At 30.8% G+C, this 26,189-nt stretch overlaps 1 protein-coding gene across 1 annotated transcript; it reads left to right on the top strand.

Annotated features, from left to right (window-relative positions):
* The first annotated feature begins 1,448 nt into the window (after nt 1-1,448).
* On the top strand, nt 1,449-25,432 carry LOC129218075 (uncharacterized). Its single transcript, XM_054852265.1, has 6 exons — nt 1,449-1,627; nt 4,239-4,294; nt 6,355-6,437; nt 10,885-11,141; nt 15,281-15,453; nt 24,452-25,432. The coding sequence occupies exons 3-6, from the start codon at nt 6,421-6,423 to the stop codon at nt 24,467-24,469; spliced, it is 465 nt and encodes a 154-aa protein (XP_054708240.1). The 5' UTR covers nt 1,449-1,627; nt 4,239-4,294; nt 6,355-6,420; the 3' UTR covers nt 24,470-25,432.
* Nucleotides 25,433-26,189: the final 757 nt, after the last annotated feature.

Below are 26,189 nucleotides of genomic sequence, written 5' to 3'. Positions count from 1 at the left end.
ATTCTCAAATTATAGTATGATACAAAACCAATTCAAGTTGAGGATCAAGTTTCATAACAGCCTAGGAATAATTGCACAGATAAACAATATAGAATAGTTTCAAAAAGTAGAACTGTAATAAATTAAAATAGATTGGACATCTTTCTGCGAATGGAGAAAAAATCTCAAGAATAAAAACAAATACCAAGCAGTAAAAATCCTCAACATATAAGCACTTTAACCTGGAGCGTTTGTTGCTGCTCACAGCTACTGCACCCCACATGATACTTTGATTTAAATACTTCAGTATTTATCCTTAAGCATGTGACAATATCTGGAACTGGCAAGAAAATCAAATCTGCATGTTATTTTTCTGAAAGTCATGAAGCAATTCAGCAATAAAAGCATGATTGACAGATCTTTTAAAGGATGATGAGTGAATTATTTAATTTGAGATTTCCGATACACAGAATTCTATTAAATAGCAGAAGCTAGAAGGAAAAAAATGATTGTTTGATAACTGTTTTATAATTCAAAAAGGTAAGAATCTGCATCAGATGAATATACTCCTGTTTAAAAACATAATTTGGTCAATAGGTACCTGCATTTTGAAAAAGAAAAATGCATAAATTATTTTTCTTCTCGAAAATACCTTATTTTGCTCCTGTCTGTAACTTTGCAATTTTACTCAAATGAAATAGATACACTATATAGGAAGCTAAATATAATAACTATTGCAGAAATAGTTATTAGTCAACACAGAAATCACATTTCGTCTAACGAGCAAAGTATTAAGTCCATAGCAAGAAATTATTGAAATCAAATCCTTATTTACTTCATATCCATAATAACGACGTTCATCATTGAGCGAAACCGTTTTGTAAGATACTATTAAGATGCATTTCTTTAGAAATTAGTTGATTTAATATGAAATCTACACTGAATTACAAGCCGTTATCTAAGTTTACTTATGCTTCAAATTAAAATATGAATAAAATTGTACCATTGTTTGTTTCCTTTATGAATCAAAGCAAAATCCTCTTTGTTCTCATGTTCACGAGCGTCAAACCATTACGAGATCACTTTGAAGAAAGAGAAATACATAAATTAATCATTTCATCTCAATAGCTCAATATTAAATACATTGTAACCTGTTATTGACATCAAATCACATTTATGACATGTAAGATCGAGCGAAACCATTTTGCAAGACATTAGGCAGTTTTTGAATAAATATTCGTTGAAATAACAAATGAAACTTGGAACATTACTAATTTCAAGAGTTAATTTGTGTTTTTGTGAAACATAAATTCAAATTAATCATTAAAACGTACCTCACAATCACCTAAATCCTCAGGCCCCCTCGTGTATCTACCGTTTGTTCGCGCGCCAAACCATTGCGTCGCCAAATGTCAAGGTTGCCCGGTTGCCGTAAATTTCCCTGTAAAAATCGCCAGGATTTTGCTGTAATTAATGTCCACCGACTGACCGTGGTTATATTTCGTATCTTATGAAAATACAAATCATAAGCATAGGCCATAGTAAATGAATTAATCAGTTCCTTATTTTGCTGTTAAAATGCTTTTTAGATTCTACGTAACATTTGATTTTGCAGTATTTTTGTGAGCACCAAACAGAAGGCAACAAGGTAACGATTGCATTTTTTGGCAGAATTGCCTCTGTTGCATTTATATTATTTATGAAATAGGTATGTTTTAAGTGGAATGTGTACTATCATTCAAAAAGTTGCTCCTATATAATATTCAAATTAAAATGAAAATCTTTTTCCACAAAATTTGCAATTAGTGTTATTCAAGCATTCAGAGAGTCGTTACGTGAATTAATATCGTAAGTAAAACTCAATTTATGCTCAAGATGAGCACGTTTTGTGCAATTACTGCATCATTTTTATGCATATAGATTATAGATGCAATCATGCCAAGTTTTTTAAAGCTTGGCATGATTGCATCGTCTCTTTCGAGTGACAGATGAGAAGCGTGATATAGTGGAGTCTGGAGTGAGGCATATAACAAGGGGTGATCTAAGAAGGTGTTATTTTATCAAAAAATAAATAAAATCTTTGTCAAATAACTTTTAAAAATTACACTGATTTCTAAATTTTGATTATGGAATATTGAAATATAGCAGATAACATAGAAGAAATTTAGATTTAAAATACGAGCATTATAAACTGGACAAAAATACTCCATTTCCTTACCACACATAGGTTGTCTTTTTATTCTTGGGATATACAGTATGCAACTTATTTGCATTTGTAAAAATATAGTGAATATTTCTCCTGTTTTTTGCAAACTATGCTTTTTTAATTTTCTGGAACCAAGAAATGATGGCATCAATAGCTCATCACATGGATTCAAAAGCAAGTAAAGCCAAGCAGACTGTTCCTAATAAAGAAGTTGCTCTTTTGCCAGCTTTACAAACAAAATACTTCAATTCCATAGAATCTTATGCATTTAAAACCGGGGTAAAAATTCCACAAGCTGCAGTTTACTGTGTGGTGAGTTTATTCATGATGCAGAGTGAAACTTTATGATTAACAAACATGGTTGGTTTAACTAGACATTTTTGCATGAATATGCATTTTGTTTACCAGTTGTTATGCCTGATTATTTTCTTCTAACATAATGCATTATAGAAAAATTCTACACATGTTGTTGTTTCTAACTCTTATTAGCTAAATTTAGCTATTATAACCCCAGCATAATTTTAATGCATGATAAGATGAATATTGTGAAGTTTTATTTTGTAAAATTTGCTGCCTCTCAGCTTGAGAAATGATGTTCTGTAAACATGTCTGTTCTCTTTATGAAGTCATTTTTGTACACTAAAAGTATAATAATTCATAAGAGGAAGTTTTTATCTTTTCCGCTTAATCAGCTTCCTTTCCCCCCCCCCCCCAAAAAAAAAGAAAAAAAGATTTAAGACTCATAAATGATGTCAATTTTTTGAGCAATCACGATTGCTTATTGTTCTCATTTGACTGTTTTGATGTCCTATCTTTTTATTTTCCCACCGCCACCCTCCACAGCATCACGGTCGACCGGGTCCTCACGATGCTGCTCCTATAGTGAAAGTCGTCTCCAGGTTGCATCATGTCCTACACACACGCGCATCCATACACAACTATGCACGCACGCACACACACACACATACACACAACTGCCTACACATTCATGCCTGCACACAGACACAAACACATATGCCTACACACACATACACATACCCCTACACACAAACACACATACCCCCCACACACAAACACACACTTGTGATTGCGAAAAACATAATTTGAATTCAAGATGTCAAAATTCAAATTAATTTTTTATTTTTATTTCTTTCCTTTCTTTACCTACAAAGTTTGTAAGTAAAGAATGTTGTAAGATGAGTTTGTAATACAAACTCATCTTTCGCCATATCCTCTACCCCCATTCTCACAAGTCACTAAAATTCCATAAATATTCTTGCAGTTCATAAACAAAGCACAATGTTGTACATCATGTTTCAAATTATATATATATATGTACGTAGAGAGAGTTCAATTTATAAAATGTTATTAAGTAATTTTTAATGACATATTTGCTGCTCCCAACAATATCAATTTCTGTCTCCACATTTGTGTGCATGCTTCTGATCACATCAAACCAGGAATGAGAGAAAGTTAGAGATTAAGTATTTTGTTTCAGTAGTATTACCTTATTGCTTTTATCTTCTTTTTTAAGATTGTTCAAATTCGTTTGATAATGATCTGTGTTATTTTATCTGACAGGTGTGAATAACCTAAATTTCCTTTTAAATTAAAATTTCAAACTATTTAAACTTTAATCTTGCTTTTCCTTGCAAAATGTAAGAATAAGAAGCAAATGCTCCAAAAGTAAAAAACATTTTTATCTTTTAAAAAATTTATGCAAGATGAAAAAAGAAAAAGATAAATAATGTTTTACTTCAACTGAAATCAGTCATGTCACACTTTTTGTTATTTCCTCCCTCCTCTTGTCACAAAACTGTTACGATTTCACAATCCTCATCCCCCCACCCCCAAAGCGGTACGTCATTTAAGGACTAATTTCTGTTATATTCCGTTGCATTCATGTTTCAAGGATTCAATTTGTCTTTTCTTCTTTAACTGTTTACAGAGTCAAATGTGATTTTACAATATATTTTAAACAAGTCTATGAATTATATGCATATTATCTTGCTTTAAAGTTAAATTTAATGAATCAAAATTTATAATTTTACAGGATGTGGATTCTAGGGACAACACATTGCATTCTGATGAAAGAAAACTTCAAGATAGGTATATATGCTTTTGTTTGAACACGTGTTCCTAATTTATGATGTTTTGTTTATCTTTGCACTAGTAACCTTTTCTTCTATTTGAACTTTCTGCACATTACTTTAGGTTGAAAAATGATGCTTCTAAGAAAAGTTCCATTCATATTAATGCTGTTTTGAAAACAACTGCTCAAAATAATTCTTTGCTGAAATCATCAATTCCAAGTATGAGTCAAAATTTGCCTAGCAGAGTAAGAAGATATTTTCCCCCCTTCTTCTTCTTGTTACTGAAATCAATCATCAATATTTCTAGGACGAGCAAAAATTAAAGTGATAACTAAGTAGTAATTATAAAAATAAATAATTTAATTTAAAAATATTCTAATTTTAAAACATATTAAAAATCTGTTGGCATTTTACATGATCTTTTTGTGTTTTCTTTGCTTTTTCAAGAAATATTGCTGCAATGATAATTATCAGCTTTTATTTTCAGGTTTAAGTTAAATATTGAAAAAAAAAAAAAAAAAAATCAAGCAATTTTTTCTCTTTGTAACTAATTGTATTGTTCAAACTACATTTCAAAGAGAGTAGAGCTTTAAATATTCGTTCTGATATCTTTTGTATAATCTTTGTGATCTTTGGTGAGAAAGAAGAAAATTAGGTTTTATTTACTTTTTATTTGTAGCTTGTTTAAAATGAGAATGCTTAAAGCTTGCACACCCAATGTTTCCTAAATCCAACAATATTTTGTTGGCTATTTGTATCTAATCAATTTTGAAGTAAAGAAAAAGTTTTATATTGTGACAACCAGCAACATGCTGTAAGTCAGTGCTAGTTGCTTGGCTGCTCTTACAAGGTGACCTTACGATCTCAGAAATGCAGATCGCAATGAAATTCAGCAGATTAGTAGTACCCCTTGAGAGTATCCACACAGTAAAGTAATAAGACGCACTAGCCAGAATATTCCGAAAAAGAAGTTTTACGCTCGCGCTCATATACTAGTAGAGATTTTTCGCCAGCAACAGCTCGTTGGCTGTGTGGTCAGCATGCTGCATTCCTGTGCTGTCAGTCCGGATTCAATACCTCTCAAAGATTTTTTTTATATAAATTTATAAAGCAACTGTTACAGCTTATTGAAATTTGAATTGAAGGTAATACTTTATTTTTAAATATGTAATGTGTTTTTAATAGAGAAAATAAAGATAAATTCAATCAATTATAAATTATCATTTAAGATGTCATGGCATCAAATTTAGGGTAGGACTTGTTAATTTACATATTAAATTTAACAATATAGTTTTATTTATCAATTATTTATATACATACACTAGAATGTTGATAATTATCATAAAAATATGGAGAACAAAAACTGTTTTGACATCTTGCACAATATATAAAGGAAGATTGTTTACAGGAGCAACCTTTCTGCAAAAGATTCGTGGGGAAACATACTTCATTAACATTCATGAAAATTTCTTTTTTGTCAGAAAGTTTGGAAGCATACCAAGCATATCAGATCATTTTATTGAAAATTGGTAGTGACAGTTAATGATGAACTATTGATTGTATTGCACAACTTTGTATATGCTATATTAGATTCTTTACCTGCCTATAGAAATAGGTGTAGCAAGGTTGAACAAGTGAGGTACATGGATTGCATCGGAATTCAGTAGGCTGACCACTTAGCCACCGAGCTGCTGTTTGTCCAACTAATGTCATTTTAACAAATTTTTGTTTTCTGTGCAAATAAAACCCATAGTCATTGCTCGTACTTATATAAAATCAAATATGACTTGCAACTTTCTTGAGGAAAGAGAAATTGTTTAATTTCCAGCATCCTGTTCTTACTTTCCTTAAGTCTTCTTAATCTTGAGACAGTGTTTTGTCCTATTTTTAAACTGTATAAACATGCATCACTCTATAAATTGTTAACAGTTTTTGTGAATTGTTAACAAGTTTGAGCAAGCATTATCATTTTTGAAAATCGAGTCTTTTCTTCGTGACATTATTTTAAGATTTCTGAAAAATGTAACTAATACTAGTACTAATAATTGGTCAATACAAATAATTTTATGCTTTCAGATTCCTGTGCTGAAAAAAAAATTAAATCAGAAACATAAACAGAATGATAGCATTCAGACTGATATAATGACAGCTGCTGATAGGTATTTTTTCTCTAAATACAATTTCTTAGTGCTCCAGAATTTAACTTAAGAGTGAATGTTATTCAATAAAACTTTTTTATGCTTTTTAAGAATATACTATGTTGTTCATTATTGAGGCAGTTGATATTCATGTGAAAGCTGAGTATTTCATAACCGAGTAACTCTCTTTTGGTTTTTCCCAATCTTTTATACTAACAAATAGGGTGGTTCTGTTTGTTATGATTTTTGCTATTCTTTCTCATTATTTCAGTTTGCTAAATAATTATTATTCACTGTAGATGGTAAACAAGCAAGCAAAAAACATGGAAATTTCCTGAAACTAAGCAAAACTGAGGTTAAACTGCCGGTATGACACTACAAAAATTTAATTAATGAGAGAAATTATAAAATTGCACAAAAATTGAAAAATTATAAAAGAGCATACAATGCTTACCTTTCAGCTCATTCTTTGTGGATCTTTTGGCTCCTGTGTTGAGTGGTGTAGTCAGAAGAACAAAAAGAAAAAGAGAAGGGATATGGTTAAATTTCAGAGAGGGATATTTTTTGTTTCAGTCCTTTCTATGGTCAAAAAAAGAAAATTTCTATTATGATGGGGGAGGGGGGGGGACCTAAACCATTAAATTCCATCCCCTGGGTATGCTACTGCCTGTGTTCATACCTACCAACCCTTCCGGATTTCCCGGAAGTTTTACGGATTTTTATGTCCTTTTCCGTTTTTCCGGTTATGAGCAAAATCTTCCGGATTTTTCACGTTTTGTAGGAAAAATAATTATCTCGCCAATTTTGGCGCTAACGATACTTTTGTGGAACGCGGCACCGCGTTTTAGGACAAGTAGCCAAGGAAAGGTTGCCGTAAGAGAATAGCACGAGAAGAAGTGGGGCAAGATTATGACGTCACTGAGTGATACAGCGCATGACTTCATCGGGATCCAATCAAAGCAAGCGTCGCGGCGGGCAACTAGGGGCACAATTTCGGCGTCAATTATCTTCTCATTCTCTCAATTCGAGCTGTTTTTGCTTCGTTCTTTTTTTAAGATGAGTAACAAATGTTATTTCCAAACTTTTAAAGAAAGCAATAAAAGTAATATTTACTAAACGAAAGTAATTTCAATTGATATGAAATTCATAACTAATATATTGTTAAATGTAAAGAGGGTAGGTGTCCTGTTTGATTTTATTTTGCGTTAAAATCTTGTGGATAAAAATAAAAAAATCTTCCGGATTTTTTTTCTCGGAGGTTGGCAGGTATGCTGTGTTTCTCTTAATTAGATTTTCCTTTAAAAGTGTCAACTACTAGTGCAGTGCCAACTACTGGTGGTTTTACCTTATTTAATTTTAGTTCTCTAATAGCAACAATCTATAAGTTGTATTGAAAAATCAGCAGGGAAAATTCTAATGCTTTTTTCCTTACACTAGATTGAAACTATACTTTTTGAAAATATTTTCCTGTTTATTAGATATGTTTTGCTTGCTCCAGAATGCAACATGTATCACTCTCTTTTAAATGCTGGATTTATCTTTATAAAAAAGAGCTAACTGCAGTCTATGGTATTGCAGTGATGATGATCTGTGTACTACTTTAGCAGAAACAAACCCGACATTTCAAATTTTTCCAGGGAGAGGGGAAGGCAAAGGGTACATATTCAATATAGATTAAATCAAAAAAAGCAAAAACCATGCCTGTCTACATGTAAATACATAAATTTTTCACGGGCGGGGGGTTGGGGGTTCCCCTCACCCCTAACCACCTAAATGATGGGTTGACCAAACACATTTCTTAGCTCAAGTTAGTGAGGCACAAATCATTTTTTCTTATTCATCACTTTTTTTTTTGCAGCTTGTCACTCATTTTGACTAGTCAAGTTGTCATTTGAAGCTTTAGCTTTCTTTCAAGCTCTACTGACATTAGTTATGCTTTTTTTCTCATATAAAAGTTGTATAATTGGTATAATATCTTTTTATAATTGAATTCTATTCATATATTTCAGTACTTTAAGAATTCTACTACACGTAAAAAAATTATATGTTTATGAAAATATCTTATGAAAATGCATTATGAATTACAAATTGACCAAAATTGTTCACAAGTTAGGCTAAGCATCACGGTATTAAAATGCTGATGTATAAGTAATAATCATTTAAAAGAATGCATGAATTCTATAATAGGATTCCTTGTTTTGCACTTCTTTTTCCAGAGCAAAATGTAATGCCTGCCAAAAAGTGGCCAGTGCCCATCCTCAAATGTGGTGATGTATCAAAGGGGGGTGATGTATCATCAATGTGATGTTTATCAATATCAAAGCCATCAATGTTTCAAAACATTGATGGCTTTGATACATCAAAAGAAAAAAATAAAATAAAAAAAATCATGTTTTGAAACAACAAACTTTTCAATATATATACCTGATACCTGTAAAACTTTCTGTTTTGAGAAAAGTGAATTCAATTGGCAGCCTATGTATTTATTGATTTATAACCATGCTCAATCCATTTGGTCTTGAGTGTCATTCTTGCACATACATCTGCATGTTATTCTGGGATTTTTGAGCTTTGGGTTTTAATTTCTATATATTTGAATATGACAGACTTGGTAGTTGTCATGATATTCTTGATTTAAAAAAAAAAAAAAAAAAAACTTATTATATTGGATTTTTTCCATGCAGTTGTGCCAAATCTGTGCCAAAAATAATTTATTTTGCCAAATAGAGGATTCTCACTGAGCTTGTAAAGAATGAATGAATGCTTCACCGAAAATTGCAATGCTGTGTTTGAGATTTCGATTCTTTAGATTCTCCAAATGTTTCAAGTATTTTGGAAATTGGAAGTTATTTTAACATATGCTTTCCTATATCACCTTATTTTATTTGTTATTTTAATATGTTATTCATATTGTTTACAAATTTGAGCAATTTTCAAACTATTGATAATTAATAGCTTTGTATGCTAAACTTTAAAGGAATGAGCATTTAATTGTTTATTTTTTCATTTATTTTTAATATAAAATATTATTGTAAAGGTTTTATTTTCACCATATTCTTACATAATTTTGATGTGTACTAAAGTTTGCGCTGCAGTAATATATGGTACAAAACTGAAGGGGGAGGGGCACCTATATGCTTGTGAATTCCAACAGGATTTTTTTTTTATTTTAAAGAAATACATAACCTGGTTGCAGTTGTGTATCACATCTTCTTTTTATATGTGTGTATTGGGAAGGGGGACACAATTATACATGTAAATTTGTAAATTGATTCAGCAATGAATGAAATGCAAATTTTGACTCAAAAGAAACACATAATTTTGTCTCAGTTGCATATTAATTTTTTTTACCTCTTTTTTTTTTTTTTTTTTTTTTGCATTTTGCAAATTGAGTCATTGTATTGATAATATTGCTCTGTGGATTAAAAACTACCAATCTTGGGTATTTAGCAAAGTGTATTGGTGCCTTTCTCAAGTTAATGCAATTTTTTGCTTTCAAAAAAGAAAAAAAAATATGAAGCAGTAAACTTGATTACAGTGGTGTATTTTCTAAGTGTTATGTAGTTTTAGTTGCTTTTCCTCAAAAGAGTGTAATAGAACTATAAAACATTTTCAGTGTATGTGAGTAAGTCTTGTAGAGATGTTACAACTTTTTAAAATGACTTTCAAACTTTTTTAAATGAACAAAGATGTTCAAATGAAGTTCTTTGATGAACAGATCATTAAAAAAAAGGGCATTGCTTATTTCTACAAATTATCAACATGTGAGTAAGATTTTTTTTTTTTTAAATATTCAAAGTTAAAATGCTACTATTTTGTTCTCATTTTTAACTCCACCTGCTCATTCTTTGATACTTAATTTTTTTTTACAATAACTTGTAGGATCTTTTAAATTAGAAGCTGCCCTGTAATTCTATATACATATGCTAAGTGTGTAGATACAATATTTAGCATATTTCTGTGTGAAGGGGGGGGGGGGAGTGTTGCTTAATCTTATTCAACTACTGGATAAATTTGACAGTAAGCCACCAAATCAATTCCAATCATTTTAAACTTAGAATTAATGTGTTGCACCTTTATTAAGTTTTTCTGTAAATTAGTATAATTTTTCCTGCCAACAAATATATGCTGTCAGAGATGCATAAATTCAAAATACATTCATACATAAACAAGCATGGTTAACTTCACACCTAAGCATGAAATTATGAAGTTTATAATTTCAAGTACTTATAAGTGTGATACAATTTGTTCTTCTTTATTGATTATGATTCTGAATAAAAATGTAAAAATATCTTTCTGTATTTATGTTAAACGACTACTTTTTTTATGTCTGAAGCATTCAATAAATATATGAATTTATGCAATAGAAATTCCTATTTTTAATCTATTACAAAATTTTGGTATGCTACTGTACTTGAATGATGACATTTTATTATTATTTTCAAAGCTATAGTATGTATTATTGCAGGAGGCAAAAATTTCATCAGAGTCGTCTTGGTGTTGCTCCTGAAAATGTTTATTCCACTTCCACTTATCATTCCCCAGGAAAGCAAAATGTGCCATTCACAAATATGATGCCATATTATGCAGTAAACTATAATGCTCAAATTCAGAGACCTTGTCCAGTTGTATTCAACATTTCGCCTAAAACTCTACTCCCATATATTAAGGGGACAGCAACTACCAACATAACATCTGCCAGTGTTCATCATATGAAAAGAAAGTGTATGTACATAGTTATTCATTCCCTGTTTTAGTGCTTTCCCTCTAATTAATAGTATGTTTTCTCTCTAAACTGCAGGAGATGTGACAATTAAATAACCTGACTTGTCTTGGAAATAGCTTTGTTAAAAGTATTATGCTTATACCTTTTAATCCCCTAAAACATATTCACTTCCATGTCAATACATCACTGCATAAGAGCTTTTTCCTATTAAAAGGAATGGTGTAGGTCATTTGGTGTTACCTTCTTCAGTAAGCGTCTGCCATTTTTGTCTTCATCTCTTCAACAGACTGAAAATGTGTTCCCTGCAATGCACTTTTCAGTTTTGGGAACAGGTAAAAGTTGCATGGTGGGAGACGTGGTGAGTAAAAATTGATGCTCAAGAATTGTATTGCCTTTTTCCACCTAGAGCTGTTTCAGAAAGAGCTCAATGTACACTAATAATGGCAATTTTTTTAGTAGTAATTGTGTGCAAAATTTCTCTTTATGCGAATCTTGGATCAATTTTTTTCTTACTGTCTCTCTATTAATGTTTATGATATCTGACATCATCTGAACACTCTAACCTTTCTCTTTATGTGTGATTGCACTATTTTTCAAAAAGGTTTTAATCAGTTGTTGTCCCAGGTCAGCCGAAAACTCATCATCTTCAACAACCTCTCTACATTCCAAAAATTGTTTGTACTTTTCAAAAATTAGACTATGTGATATACCATAGACCTCTTAAGAATTTAAAATGTTCAGGTGGAGATTTAGTTTAAAGAGGTATTTCAAATTTATGCTCATCTTGATTTTTAAGCTTTTCATGATTGCAGCACTTCAACACAAAGTCTTATTCAAGCAAGGCTGAAAGACAAAGTAAACAAGATAGAGGGATGGAATACATGCCCACTCAAAGTGTCAACAGTGACTGCATTCCATTTTCACTCCTCTACACCAAGCCTAATGGCTAGGTCATGCACAATCCCTTTATTTTGTTGTCACAACTCTTATACAGTGAAACCTCTCTGAGCAGCCACCCCTCCGTTCATAAAATTTGGGCCGTTCAGAGGGGGTGGCCGCTTTAAAGGGTTTTCATTACTGTGGCAATATAATTGATACGTAATACATAATACAAGCAAGTAAAGCACATAAAACAAAGTTTGAGATTTTTCTAAATAAGAAATTCAATTTATTATACATATTTTAAACAAAAAGTACAATTTGTGACTTAAGTTATTACTCTTCTTTGCAACAATCGTTTTCAAATTTGTTTTTCAGTTCAAAATGTAAATCTCTAATGAATTTATTTATGATTGCATCCGAATTTCCGATAACTTTATCTATTATCCCCAATACCACTTCAGTTGAAAATTTAGCTTCCTGACGATAACAAAACGTATTAGAAAATTGATAGTCAAAATCCGAATTAGCACCTGAAAGGCACAAAAAGTTATTTATTCTAAAAACGTTTATGATGCAGACAGCAATCTTAATAGTCAATTAAAATCAATCACAAAAAAATTTTAGATTTAATTAAAAAACCCTAATTTTTGGCAGACTGCTTAACCAGAAGACATTTCTCTGAGTCGGCACTGTAAATATCAAGGCACTCCATTGCTGTTCCATGCATGGAAAAGAACTCGAAATTGTGCTCTATTATCGCCAGGTATCTGCGATTGTATTGCTCAGAACTTCAACATGTTGCTCGAGTTTTATAAAAGTATTCTTCAATATTGCTGTTTGTAACCCAGATCAATCACGCATACACAGACTGACTAACTAATACTATAAGGGTGAGTGACATGTTTACTCCAAACTTATCGGAATTAGTTAACAGCCAATAACACTTCCCCTCCTTGAACTGAAAGGCTGTATATTAGAAACAGGAAGTGAATACATTTTTCTGAAAAATGGAATAGGCGCACTCACTCGACAGACGTTAAGAAGGGTCGGGTGGCCATTGCTGGGGTGTTTTTAACATTAAGTCTATGGGCCAAAAAATCTGTGCAGCAAAAAATTGGCCGTTAAGAGGGGTGGTCGCTTAAGAGAGGTGGCCACTCGAAGAGGTTGCACTCTAGTATGAGTGCAGATTTTTAAAAGTTTATTTTCAGTTGATATTAAAATTTTAGTATTTGCTAATGAAATTATTAGCAATTCACAAATGTTTATTTTTTAAAATAAATTATGAGAATTTCTGAAAAATACAGAAGCTTAGTTTCCCCCCAAAAGTTTTACTACAGTTAGGTGATTCTTAGGACAATTTGGACTAATTTTTTTTGTAATTTCATACATGTATACAAATTAATAAGGGCTGAAAGATAAAGTTTGGTAACCTAGGGAAAGAAGTTGACTCCTGTGATTTGTTAAGTCAAACTTTTTTTTTTGGAAAATCTGTTCAATAAATTAGTTTAAAAAAAAAAGAAATGCATTACTTTCGGAATGAACCCTGTCTATCAAAACTGTGTAGTATTAAATTCAATCAGTGTTATAATAATCACAAATTTTTGCACTGTATAATTAGAGCTTCCAACCCCACTCCAAATTCAGTTCCGCGGGATCCCGCAATCGATTTTATTCTTCTAAAAATTTAATTTTAATGTTAAATGGAATAAGTTGTTCTTTTCAGAAAAGACTACTTTTGTTACTTGAATTTTAGTTTTTTCAAATTCTGTACTAGAATTGTAGAACACAACAAAGTTAGATATCAATCAGCAATTATTGTTTGGTTCGCAAAAGTGTACCCTAAAAAAATCCAACTTGTCTTTACAAAGTATTACTGGTATGAGATGAGAAAGGATTATTTGCTCCAAAAACAATGAGCTTGATGAAAACACGTGCTGTGGGTCCAGTGCAGTTGCTTTTACTAAGATTAAATAACTGGACATTCAGCAAGAGATCCCCACTAACTTCATCACCTTCTGAAATAGATTTTTCTTATGCTTGGCTTTTGCTCCAGAACTGCAAACTTCAGACAAAAATGATGTCTATTGGAAATGTGTTTTACTGTATCCAATTTAACTCACATTGAAAATCAGTACAAGTTTTTGGATAACTTCATTAATTTTACCTCTCACTTTAAAGAGACAAAAACTAGAGCAGCTAACTTACTGTACTGTCATGCGAGTCATCCTGTGTTTCATCCAAGTCTCTGTCGCTCACTTATACTTCTGGCCGGATATATAAATAATGTCCGATTTTTCATTGCTTTCTTCTTTGGAGAAAAATACTGTGCATTTTTAGCAAGTTAAAGGTTTTAAGTACATTACTTAAGCTTACAAAAGTGCTCCAACATTGCGTTCAGGCTACTCTAGTGGCTTTTGCTTGCAATCAGAAATACTTTCCCAATTTTTTCTAAAGCGTGTTAAGTGATGGTTTTAAAAAAAATTTTTAAATCATACACATTTTCTCAGTTGCTGAATGTATAAAAACTGAAACCTCGAATGATAGTACCAATTAATTCTCAGAAAAATATACTTGATTTTTACTATGTTTTTAAAGGGTAAATCCACAGTTCATTACATAAGACAGAGATTTTCTTGCCCATCTTGCAGATTTACAAGGAAGCTAATTCAAACTTAAGTTGATGCTTGTGAAACCAGTCGTTTTCTGAACGGCAAAAGTTGGAAATGGTTTGCATGGAGAAAATTTGTGGGATTGGGAATCCTGCTAAATATCATGCGGGATCTTGTGGAATTCGGTATTGGACACAATACATGTAATATCAAAATCGTGTTGTACAAGTACCCTGTTATACGAGGGATGCTTGTGTATATATCCATCAACAGTAATTGCAACATTTCATTTTACGGTTTTAATGTGTTCAGTTTGAAATGCAGTAAATTAAATACTAACTTTTAAAAATCACAAGATTTGTAAGCGTGTTGTGTTGAAAGTTCACTTTTGCAGTTGATTGAAATGAGCTCATTTTTATTTTTGCTTTTCTCATTTAAAAGGAAATTTAATTCATGTATCCTTTTATAATTTCCTTTCTTTTTTTTTCTGTTGTTGTCGTTTTCATAAAAAAGGAAAATTATGTTGTGTTTAATTTTATGGATATTAATTGAACTTGTATAAAGCATCATATGAAAAAACCTTTGTGTATTTTTTTACATGCAACAGTTTAATTATTTACAATTTTATTTAAAATATTATTTTTCAGGTTTGTTAGGAGAAATTACCCATTTTCCTGCTTTGTGCAATGGTTTAGGACCTAAAACACAGCCTAAAGTGTTTATCAGTAGTGTTCCACATTTACCTCCTATACCTACAGTTCAAGAGCCAGTTGTACCTCCTCCAAGCTTATCAACGTCAGTGGAAAATGAAGGACACAAAGTAAATAGTTTTCTTTTTGTTGTGATTGTGATGGATTTACTTTCTTTTAAATAAACTTACTTAGTAGGAATTTATTAACTGAGATGGAGGCAGATGCTTAAGGGTGGTAACTTACTGTTTAATCATGCAAAATTGTTGTTGAATAGTAAAATTTCTACTTTATGGAGATTTTTGGGTATTGAAAGAAAACCATTAAAAAAGCAGAGTGGCTAGCAATATTGCCATTGAAAGGAAAGACTCATGTTGAAGATTTATTCAAGACTTTTGATGTCTTCATGTCCAAATTTAACACTAGTTATATTAAAATGGTGTTTCTTTCAACTGACAGTGCCTCAGTGATAATTGGCAAAGAAAAAGGATATAGAGGTTTCAAGGGATGAAGAAAAAAAAAGGGTAAAAATGCTTTTACCCTTTCTTCTCTTTTACCTTTTTCTTCTCATTTCTTTCCCTTATTCGACTTTTTATTGGATTCCTCTTACTTTGTTTTTTCTTAATATATCAACCACTAATTTCGGGATTTTTTTTTTCATTAACCATTGTAAAATATTTTTTGAAAAAAGTCAGATGTTTGAAAATAGAGGCCAATTTAATATCAAGAAATTAATTACATTAATTGTCAAGCAGTAAGCAATTTTTATTATTAGTGGGAATCAAATATCAAGCTCTCTTTATTAAAATACGGCCAAAATTTTAATTATCCATTTAGTCAACTTAAAATTTGTGTTAAAAAATATTATAATATCAATATGTTGCCAAATTAATAAATTTGAGAATATATTGATAATTTATAATTTTGGTAGACTGCCTAAAATTGATATATTTCACCTCTATCATTTTATCTCACCTCCAAAATAATGACATTGACACGGGCTTTCACGGAGGTGAGGATTTTCTTATTAATACAGCAAATTACTGGTTATCCGTGGAATAGGGTGGCATGGTAACCATGGATAAGCGTATTCGAGTATAATCCACAAATTAGATAAAACCAATGCTGGTGTATGCAACAATATTGATAAAAATCACAATTTTTAACAATAAAAAAAATCAGATTTTTTTTATTTCAAACAAATTTTTTTGATTTAAATAGAATTTTGGAAATTTAAATGTATTTAACTAACATTTGATGTTGACAAATTTAACTGTTCAAGTTAGATATCTCAATCAGATAATTAATTTTTTATATATAATGAAAAATTCAAGTTGGTCAGATCATAATTTTAGCCACATCTGGCAACCATAAACTGCAGGTGCATATCTGAGTTTGATAAAAATTTTCTACAATATAAAGTCCCATATCCAGGTGGGTTGGTTTTTAACTATCAAATTAATCAACATTAACTGCGAAAATAAAGAATAAAAGTTACATAGAGCATTGAATTATTTTCCTCAAGTAATGTTTTTTTTGTTGAAAAAACCCAAAAATAAAATGTATGATTAAAAAAGAAAAAACATTTGCTTCTTGACTTTTAAATCTTTAATGAAAACCATCAAAAACTGAAAAGCAGGCATTATTTCTTTCTTTCTTTTTTTTTTAAAAAAAAAGAATTCTTGTCTTACTATTAAGATGCATATTTCATTTCACTGTTTTGATTTAATGGGACTCAAAAAGGATTGTATGATAACTTCATTTTTTTGTAATGAATAATTAAGTAGCTTAACTCCTGACATATAAAATATCCAACCTAATTTATGTATGATAAGTTCATTTTTTTAATGAATAATTAAATAGCTTAACTCCACATATATAAATATCCAATCCAATTTATTATGCTTAATTTCATTGAAAAGTAACATTCTTTGTTTTTTAATTTTATCGCTAAATGTTTTTTTTAATTTTCTTCAGTTTTATTTTACTTCATATGACGACAATATGAATCATTCTTTTTCTTTTCATAATATTTATTTGTTTATTATTTTTCTAATAAAAATACTCAAAACTCATGCCCATCAAATTCATCTGAACTTTTAAAATTTTAATCTGAAAAATCATGATTTATGTCAATGAATTTTTTAAAAAATCAACTGATTTAAATCCCTTAATCCTAGTGCGCATTAGCTTAAGAGGTCGATAACATTTGAATATATTTTTTAATTATAGCTAAACCATAAAAGTGTATGTAAAAAATGCATGCAAAAGCTAAAAAAGAATCACTCATTATTGCAAACTGATTATACACATATGTGAACAAATTGTGCAAGCATAATAACTGTAACAAATCAAGCCAGGTTACACCAAAAATACTTAGGGGGAGAGGGACATTTTCATGACTGCTCTGGTCACTCATTTAGTCACGTAAGTAGTGTATATCCAAAATTCAGAGAGTAGCGTGGTTCTAAATACAAATGTTAAAAAATAAATTTACACTTGTGGGCATTTACCTACATTCAGTTAAGCATTGCCGATTTTTTTTTTTTTTTTTTGAAAGTGTGAATGACAGGGATAATCGGGAGTTTACTGTGTGGACATAATAAATGCATTTTTTCAGGAAAGAAAATTTTCCTTGTTGCTACTTTCTGCACATGTTAAGCTTACAAAAAGATTTAATCTTCTTTTTTTACATTAATTTACATACCTGGACTTCAAGTTCATAGAGGTGATAATTCCAAATAACTACACTTGGTTTTTAAAAGAAAATCTGTCCTCTTATTTCTGAATGAAAATTTCAGAACTTCTTTGAGCATGAAAATTAACAAGGTGGCTAATTGTGTCATGGGAAATGAAATGTGATGACATTATTGCCATCTGTCATTGAGAAATGCCATTTTGTGTTTGGGTAATGGAGGTGCGAATTTATTGTGTGATGTAATTCAATATTCTTCTAAAACAATCTAAATCTCAAGGCAAAAAAATTTAAATATACTTTAACATCTAGTATTTGAAACACTTGTGGAGTAGATAATAAATATATAAATGTACGCTTTTAGTTAAGCAAGTTATTAAGCAATATTAACAGTCACACGTGTGACATGCCATGGAGGTGAGAATTCACATGCTGTGAAGAAAAAATGTAACAAAGTAAAAACTATTATAAAAAGTTGTTGGTTAAAAAAAATACTGTTAAATGAATTACTCCTTAAAGTTCTTACTGTAAAAGACATCTGATAGCATTGTTACACTTTTTTGTAGAATGACCCATATTATCAAATCCACATAAAACAAATCTGTAAAATTAGGGTCTACTGTATTAGCACAAACAACACCCCTATCATAATATGACAAGAATTAGTTTAGTACAGTAAAACCCCTCCTAATGGACACCCCTCTTATATGGAGATTTTTTTATTCTCTGATTCTAATGCGAACAACATTATTTAACCCCTGTCCTGCGGACACCTCTCTATTGTGGACAAAAAACTTTGTCCCGTTAGTGTCCGCATTAGAGGGGTTTTACCGTATAATGAAGGTGAAAAATTTATGTTTTTTAAATAAAAAAACACACTACCAGTTGTTGACACCAAACAAAAAGTAGGAACATCTAGTCATGGACACTCTTTATATTGTGTAGTTAACACATGATTCAAAATGAGAAAAGGCTTAATACATGAATTTGCCTACTCAGTAAGATTAGAGGAGTGTGATGAACATTTCAGAAAAAGTTAAATGCTAACGTAATAGGTACTATAGCTATGCTAAGATTTGAGACTGCTAATTGTTACCATAACTCCCTAAAAATTCAATGATGGGGAGTTAGTAAAAAATTCTTGTCGCACTCAACTTGAACTGCTCATTGATAGTGCAATAAAGCTTCCCATTTGAAATCGAATTTATCCAGTTTTTTCTGGCCACTTCAGAATCTTTCAGATTTTTGCATTACTAAGATAGTAGCAGCCGTTTCAAAAACAGCTGTTATAACGCTTTGAAATATACACTGCTATTTTTCTGTCTTCTATTTTTTAAGGTTGTTATGTTCTTTGCTCTCATTTTTAGATTCACCTTTGCTGTTGAATGACCAACTTGTTTCTAAACTATTCTTGACACAGCTGTTTTGAGACAGTGGCCTTTTTTTTTCTATGTGTGCCTCTTTTTTTTCAATTCGTCCTAGTCTTTCTGATAGAAGAAGTGTCTTTTAAAGGGCCTGGATACTGAAGAAAGTCCAGCTTAACAATGTCACTATACAGTCAATTCGCGATAACTTGAATCTAAGGGGACCGACGAAAAACTTTGATTTATTGGAAGTTCGACTTACCGCTAATTTTGGTTTTCGGCATTTTAATATTAAAAAACATCAAATATTTCAATTAATAGGCACTATAATGGTCAAAATTACAGAACTTAAAAGTTTTTTCGCACAATATGTAGATTCTCTGAGGAGCTCTGAAGGCAAAGTTGTGTCTTGTCTTGAACTTCTCCAGCCATCCAGCACTTGTGTGGAATTTTTTTATGTTCAGTAATACAGCAAAATTCGTTGCTTTCTCACGCAGCAAAAACCTCCTTTTGTAATGGCAAAGTCTTTATTTTGATACTGCTGGAACCACTTGAATAGAGCTTATTCTACTTCAAGAAAGGTGTGCATATTCATTTGTTCCAAATTTGGATTCATGGATTCATGCCGCTTTTGAAGAATCTTTCTTTTTGACTGTTGGATCTCTCTCTCTTGGTATCTTATCAGTAAATGATCGAAGTAAAGAATGAAGGGGAACACATCTAAGGTCAGCCTTTTAATAGAGGTGCAATCAGTGAAATTGACAACTTGACAGACAGCTTAGAAGCAGATTCGTAGTCCAGCAACATGCCTAAGTGTAAAAAGTACAGTACAGCAAAAGGAAACAAGCTACTCATTTCCACACGTGTAACTCTTTTATCACCCATTGGCTGAACAGGTGTTCTCCTTGCTTTAAAAGTCTATAATATGTAGGAATTGCAAGTGAAGGTGAATTAATTTTTCTCTCATATAGTCACTTGTTTAGTTCTTTCTTTTTTTCTTTTCCATTCTTCCGAAATAAATTTCAAATCATCTTTGAAAAAAAGTTAAAGGAAGTTAACTTCAAGATATATTGAGAATAATTAGCATGGAATTAAAGACAAAGGGATCAGGACTTGATTAAAACTTCGAGTTATAGTAATATTCAAGTTATCAGACTTCGAGTTATTGCAAATTGACTGTATTCGCCCTCTGTAGCATGCACGTTGTTAGAAAGAGCAATATTTGTTTCAGGTGGAGTGTTCGTTCAGATTATAATCATCAATGGTATGATTTGTAGACTTTTGCTGATATGAACAGGAATAAGCATTAGAGGTAACATATTCCCATTCTCACTGATTTCAGTGGAAAGCTCATCTATAGAACTAGGTGCATCAAGCAAAATACTTTCCAATTCTAGTTTTGTTTTCTGCGACAGTTGAAAGTGGTCATATCTTTTGCATCCAACTCCCTATTTCTATTGTTGTTACGAAATGTATTGAGCTTTCTTTCAAAAATACTCTGATTGAGACCTGTCAGTTAGGTGTTTTCCTTCAACCATGTACTTCATACTGATCTTTGGAACATTAATTTTTCTTTTAGTTTTATGTGACGTTTTATGAAAGCATTCATCTTGTACAGACACATACGTAGCCTCTTATGTATGATGTTTAAAACTTCACCAAAAAACTTGTTGAAAGAAAAGGACTAAGTGCCTTTCTAATTAAAATTTTAAAATGGTATTTGAGTTTGCAATCAGCTTTTCAGCAGACCTTTCAGCTTATTTTTAGCAAACCTCTCAATTTGCTCAAGTTCAATGTAATTTCTGCATAGATTAAATGATTGAAGAACATACCCTGTTTTCATCAAACAATCAGGGTGATCTTGGTGCAATACTTGTGGCATGATAACTTGCATTTCTGTCATTAGAGAGCTATGCTACACAGAGAAACAAATTTTGATTTTTTGATGTCTGTAGTTCTCTTGTTAATTAATGTTCTTTTTATAAGTGTACTACTAGTGGTGTGTCAACTACTGTTTTTTTTAAACCTTATTTCAATATATTAGTCCATGTTAAAAAGCTCAGACCTAATGTATGTTGTTTTGAAAAATGAACTGCCTTTATAGAAATATATGATGTAGTGATTCCAACAAATTTAGAAATCTATGTTGATTGTTACATTTTAACAGAGACCATAACATAAGGGCACAAACTGTACAATTTTTTTTATGTGTTTTGTCCAACCAATGAACAATAATCCAATTTCGACTGTGTATTAACTGCAGTCAAACACTATTGCCCTATCAAGTAAGTTTCCTCAAGCTCAATGATGTAAAATGCCCCGGTATTTATTTTTGAGGGTAAATTCTCAGGGTACAAACCCCAGGATTCAAAGTTCTCCTATATTTCCAATAAATTGTTATATTTTTCAAAAAAGGTCAAAAACCTTCCTATATTTCCTATAAATCCTATATTTCCAAAAAAAAAAAAATCTATATTTTTGGTACCTTAGAGGAATTCTACACCTTATGCATAACGAGTTACGTGACCTTTCATTGAAAGTTATGCCTTACTTCATCAAAAAAGAAACTCTTAAAGGGGAAACTGGTGAAAATTTACTTGAGTTAGATCCAATAAAAGATTTGAAATTTCATGTTGATAAAAAGTTGTCCCAATAGCCCCAAATGTACCACAAAAACATTTATTCAAGTTAAAAAATATTATAGTATCCTGCACTTGGACTAAAATTTATAATTTTCTTCAAAAAACTAATATTTTTCTATATATCTTTTAAAAACATAAGGTAAATTTTCAGAAATTATAAAGCTGAAAAATATAAACAATAAAGTAGGTAATTAGCAGGTAAGTCTCCGACATAGCACTCAGAAAAGGTGGTTTTTTTCATATTTCAGTTAAATTTTTCATTTTAATACATTATTTTTTTATTATTCATTTGCAAATGTTGATTTTAATATGTGTTTGCTAATAATTTTGAAAATTCATTTTTAATATAAATTTATGCATAATTTAAAAAAAATAAATAGAAAAAATCAATTTTTTGATAAAAGGCCTCCTGCTGTATACCTTAATATTTTTTAATTTGGATAAATGTTTTTGTAGTACATATGGGGCTATAGGGGTAACATTTTATCAACATGAAATTTCGAATTTCTAAAAAAAAAAAATTCCTGGATTCAGCCTAGTACATAAGAGCTGACTCACAATTTCACACGCAAGTCGGCACAGGTTGGCATTGTTAAAATTATATGAAAATTTTTACAGTTGTTTTGACATAAAAGGAAAAATATAAGAGGGTGTGCGACTTGAAAAGACAATTTTCCTTTTTTTTGTATACACCCTAATGTACATCAATTACGAAGATATTCCTGAGAATGTAGCAAGATAACCCCGTCAGTAAGTATTGGAATTTCATCTTTAACTTGAAGAATGAAATGCTGCACTACTCTACCAAACATGAGTTTAGACACAATTGTTGCTCTCAGAGTGATAAAAGATTGAAAAACAGCGTGGAAAATGTTGATGTAAAAAAAAAAAAATCCAGTTCTGCAAAGCAGCACACTTGAAATATAAGGAACAGAAAGAAAAAAAATCTGGAAGAAATAAGAAGAAAAAATAAAAACCTAAATATGTATATCAAATGATGTAATAAAAGTTTTCTTGAGATAAACTAAAACGATTTAAGGAAAGCATTAATTCAGCTCAGACAATGATAGATGAGGGGAATATGAAGTAAAAAATTAGAACTCAAATGTAAATGCATGATTGACATTGAGGCTGGGCAAGCCATAATAGATTCTGCTAATAACAAAATTAAAAACTGCTCAGAAAGAGTCAAGCAGTTCTATGTAATTTGTTGCTAAACCATTTTGATTTTTAATTGAAATAAATTGTTATTTTGCATAATAATATCGTTTTTATTTACTTTTTTTTTGTGTTTAAATTTTTATATTCTGTCAGTAAAGAATAAATAAGGTATGTCTAACAATTTTTGTATACATATTTTTTCATCAGTGGCATAAAAGGTAACTTTTTTATGATGAGCATGCAAAATGTAATAATTTTTTTGGTGTCCTATATTTTTTCAAAATGTGTCCTGTATTTTTTTCAAAGAATGTCCTATATTTTGTCAATTGGTCACTTTGATCCTTGATACCCAGATAAATACCTAAAATGGGTATTTATTTGGATATTTATTTTTCAGTGAACTATTTTGCACAAAATACCAACATTTGTAAAAATGATATTGCAATATGTATATAGTGTATTAAAGTTAAACATTTAAACCCTTTTTACAGAATTTTAATTTTATTGACCTAAAATAATAAATCAGGAAACACCAGTTTTATACATCATCATCCATTTTTAATGCAATACTTGACTTAAATATCTACTCTCTTATAGTGCTACTAATATAATTGCTAACTTTAAAAATAAGAACAGTTGTGCTCAATTCAAAGTGAAAGAATGTTAAGTTTTGCTTTTAAATGGAGAAGGAAGAGAATTGATAGTGGAAACCAGAATCAATAGCATCAATTTGTTATTTATTTACTTTTTACTTTTTGTTCCAAAGTACCCAGTTTTTGGATACTTACTCAGGCCTGGGGTAAATACCCAGGTAAATACCCAAAAAAATTTACAGACCCACTGGGCATTTACCCCATCCACATCTCTGCTCAAACATATTGTCACCTCAGAGCAACGATTGGATATCTTATTGTTATTTCTGGGATTAGATATCTTACTGTTGCTCTGAGCTGATGATATGTAACTTTCAATTTAGGCAGAAGTCGACTCGCTGTATTGATAAATGCTAATAAATAACCTGAAGTTTTTAAATAATTTTCTTTGAAGGCTGTCTGGTTAAATTATTTGTTAAATACTGTAAAAGTGAAATGTTTTATAAAAGAGAGGTCATGTTTAAGATGGCTGGTAATTGTTAAATTGGTGAGCAAATTTTTCTTGCCTAATTTTGGTATGTATAATGCTTTTGTTTTAGTCATTCACTTATATATTCATTAAATCCTTTTGTGCATAAGTAATCTAAATGTATTTCAATAATATTATTTTACAGGGTACAGTGAAAATCTGAATGGAGTTGATTGTACAAAAAAGCAATTTCTTTCAAAGGATTGAATATAAATGTTATAACTAAAGGTTGTTGCTGTGCAGATTTCAGTTTTTTGTGTGCTTACAGTAATTTCCGGGTAAAAAGTCTTTATAGTTGTTCAATTCTTTACCTGCTAAAGCCATTTTGAATATATTTTATCTAACGATTGAATTGTGTTTTAATGAAAAACTTTTTTTTTTGTTTGTTTCCAACTCTCAAATGAAGATATCATTTTATTGCAATTCCTTCATCCCCACTACTACTCCATCTTTACTATTGAAATCTGTGTGTGCCTGTCTTTAACCCTATTCCTTCCAGACTGGCAATCTCTACCAGCTCAATATTGGTACTGTTACATACATACATGACATCTAGGGGAAGCCATTTCACCCTGTCTCCCCCTTTAAACCAATCTGCCGGGCATCCAGTCCTGAGGAGATCCTCCTCACCCCATATGTATAACCTCTAGGACATTCAGGGGTAAATGCATTAAAATCATCAATTGTCATCCTCCACAATTGGGGAACAAGAGTTTTCATGCAGGTATAGAGCCCCCTAGTATCTTATTTTTGAACTCTGGTTTATTGGCATTATGCTTCCAAAACTTACTATGTGCATTGGTAAATTAATCTGGAAGAAGGAAAACATAATGTATTTAATTTGCTTTGACAATTATTTGCGCAATATTTGCACTTTTTTTTCACCCATTTATTTTCACATACTGGGTTTAGAGGTGCAGGTTTGTTCATAAACATTTAGTGGATTTTGAAAGTTTTTGTAATAGAATCAGTGTACATGCATCAGGCTCTCAAAACCAATCCACTATGTAAAATTGCTCCTGAATCAATATAAAAGTGAAAAATAAGATCTAGGTACTGTGCATACTGGGTTTTAGAGCTGAAACTACAATATAAACTGATCTTTATTCAAATGAGTTGTACTGCTTTTGTTTTTACATGCTAATTATTTTACCATTTCTGATTTCCCATAAAAATCTGTTTTTCTTTTTCCAAAATATCATGTGGTTTGAAATTACCTTGGCAGAATGCAAATTAATGATTTTGATAAATTCATATGGGTTGTTCTCCAGAAAACGTAATTTTTGAAAGCAAATATTTTTCAATTTCGAATTTTTTTTTTTTTCAAATTCTTACATGAAAGTGCTACCTACTAGAAGTCACCATAAACAATGGCCCAGCTAAATTCCAATTATTTTACTCATAAATAAAAATAGTAAAAAAATTCCTTGTTCACAGAAATAAAACAAAAAGAAAAAAAACTTTTAGTATTTAAAAATCGAGATCAATTTAATATTAAAGTAGTAATTTTGTTAATTGTGCAAACAATCAGCTATTTTAATGATTAGTGGGAATATAATATTAAGCTCTCTTAATTAAAGTACGGCTTAGTTGGTGTTTTCAAACGTATGTTAAAAAAATAGTATTTAGTAAATTTGAGGATAAACTGACAATTTATATTTTTGGCAGAAAGCCTATTATTGATGTATTTCCCCTCCATCACTTATTTTAACCTCAGAAATAATGACATTGAAAAGGTCTGTCACGGAGGTGAGGAATTTTCCATTAACATAGGCCTAATAAACACATTTTTCAGGGAATTTTTTTTTTCTTCATTGCTACAATCTGCACATTTTAAGCATATGAAAACATGTTCACTTCTTTTTTTACATTTATTTACATTC

This window comes from Uloborus diversus, chromosome 3, assembly GCF_026930045.1.
Source record: "Uloborus diversus isolate 005 chromosome 3, Udiv.v.3.1, whole genome shotgun sequence".
NCBI lineage: Eukaryota > Metazoa > Arthropoda > Arachnida > Araneae > Uloboridae > Uloborus > Uloborus diversus.
The sequence above is the reverse complement of the archived record's forward strand: the minus strand, read 5'-3'. Positions and strand labels throughout refer to the sequence as shown.

Excerpts from the sequence above, each read along its gene's own strand:
- LOC129218075 (XM_054852265.1), top strand. Across the intron at positions 11,142-15,280 it reads TCATCATATGAAAAGAAAGT|GTTTGTTAGGAGAAATTACC; the intron begins GTATGTACATAG and ends ATTATTTTTCAG.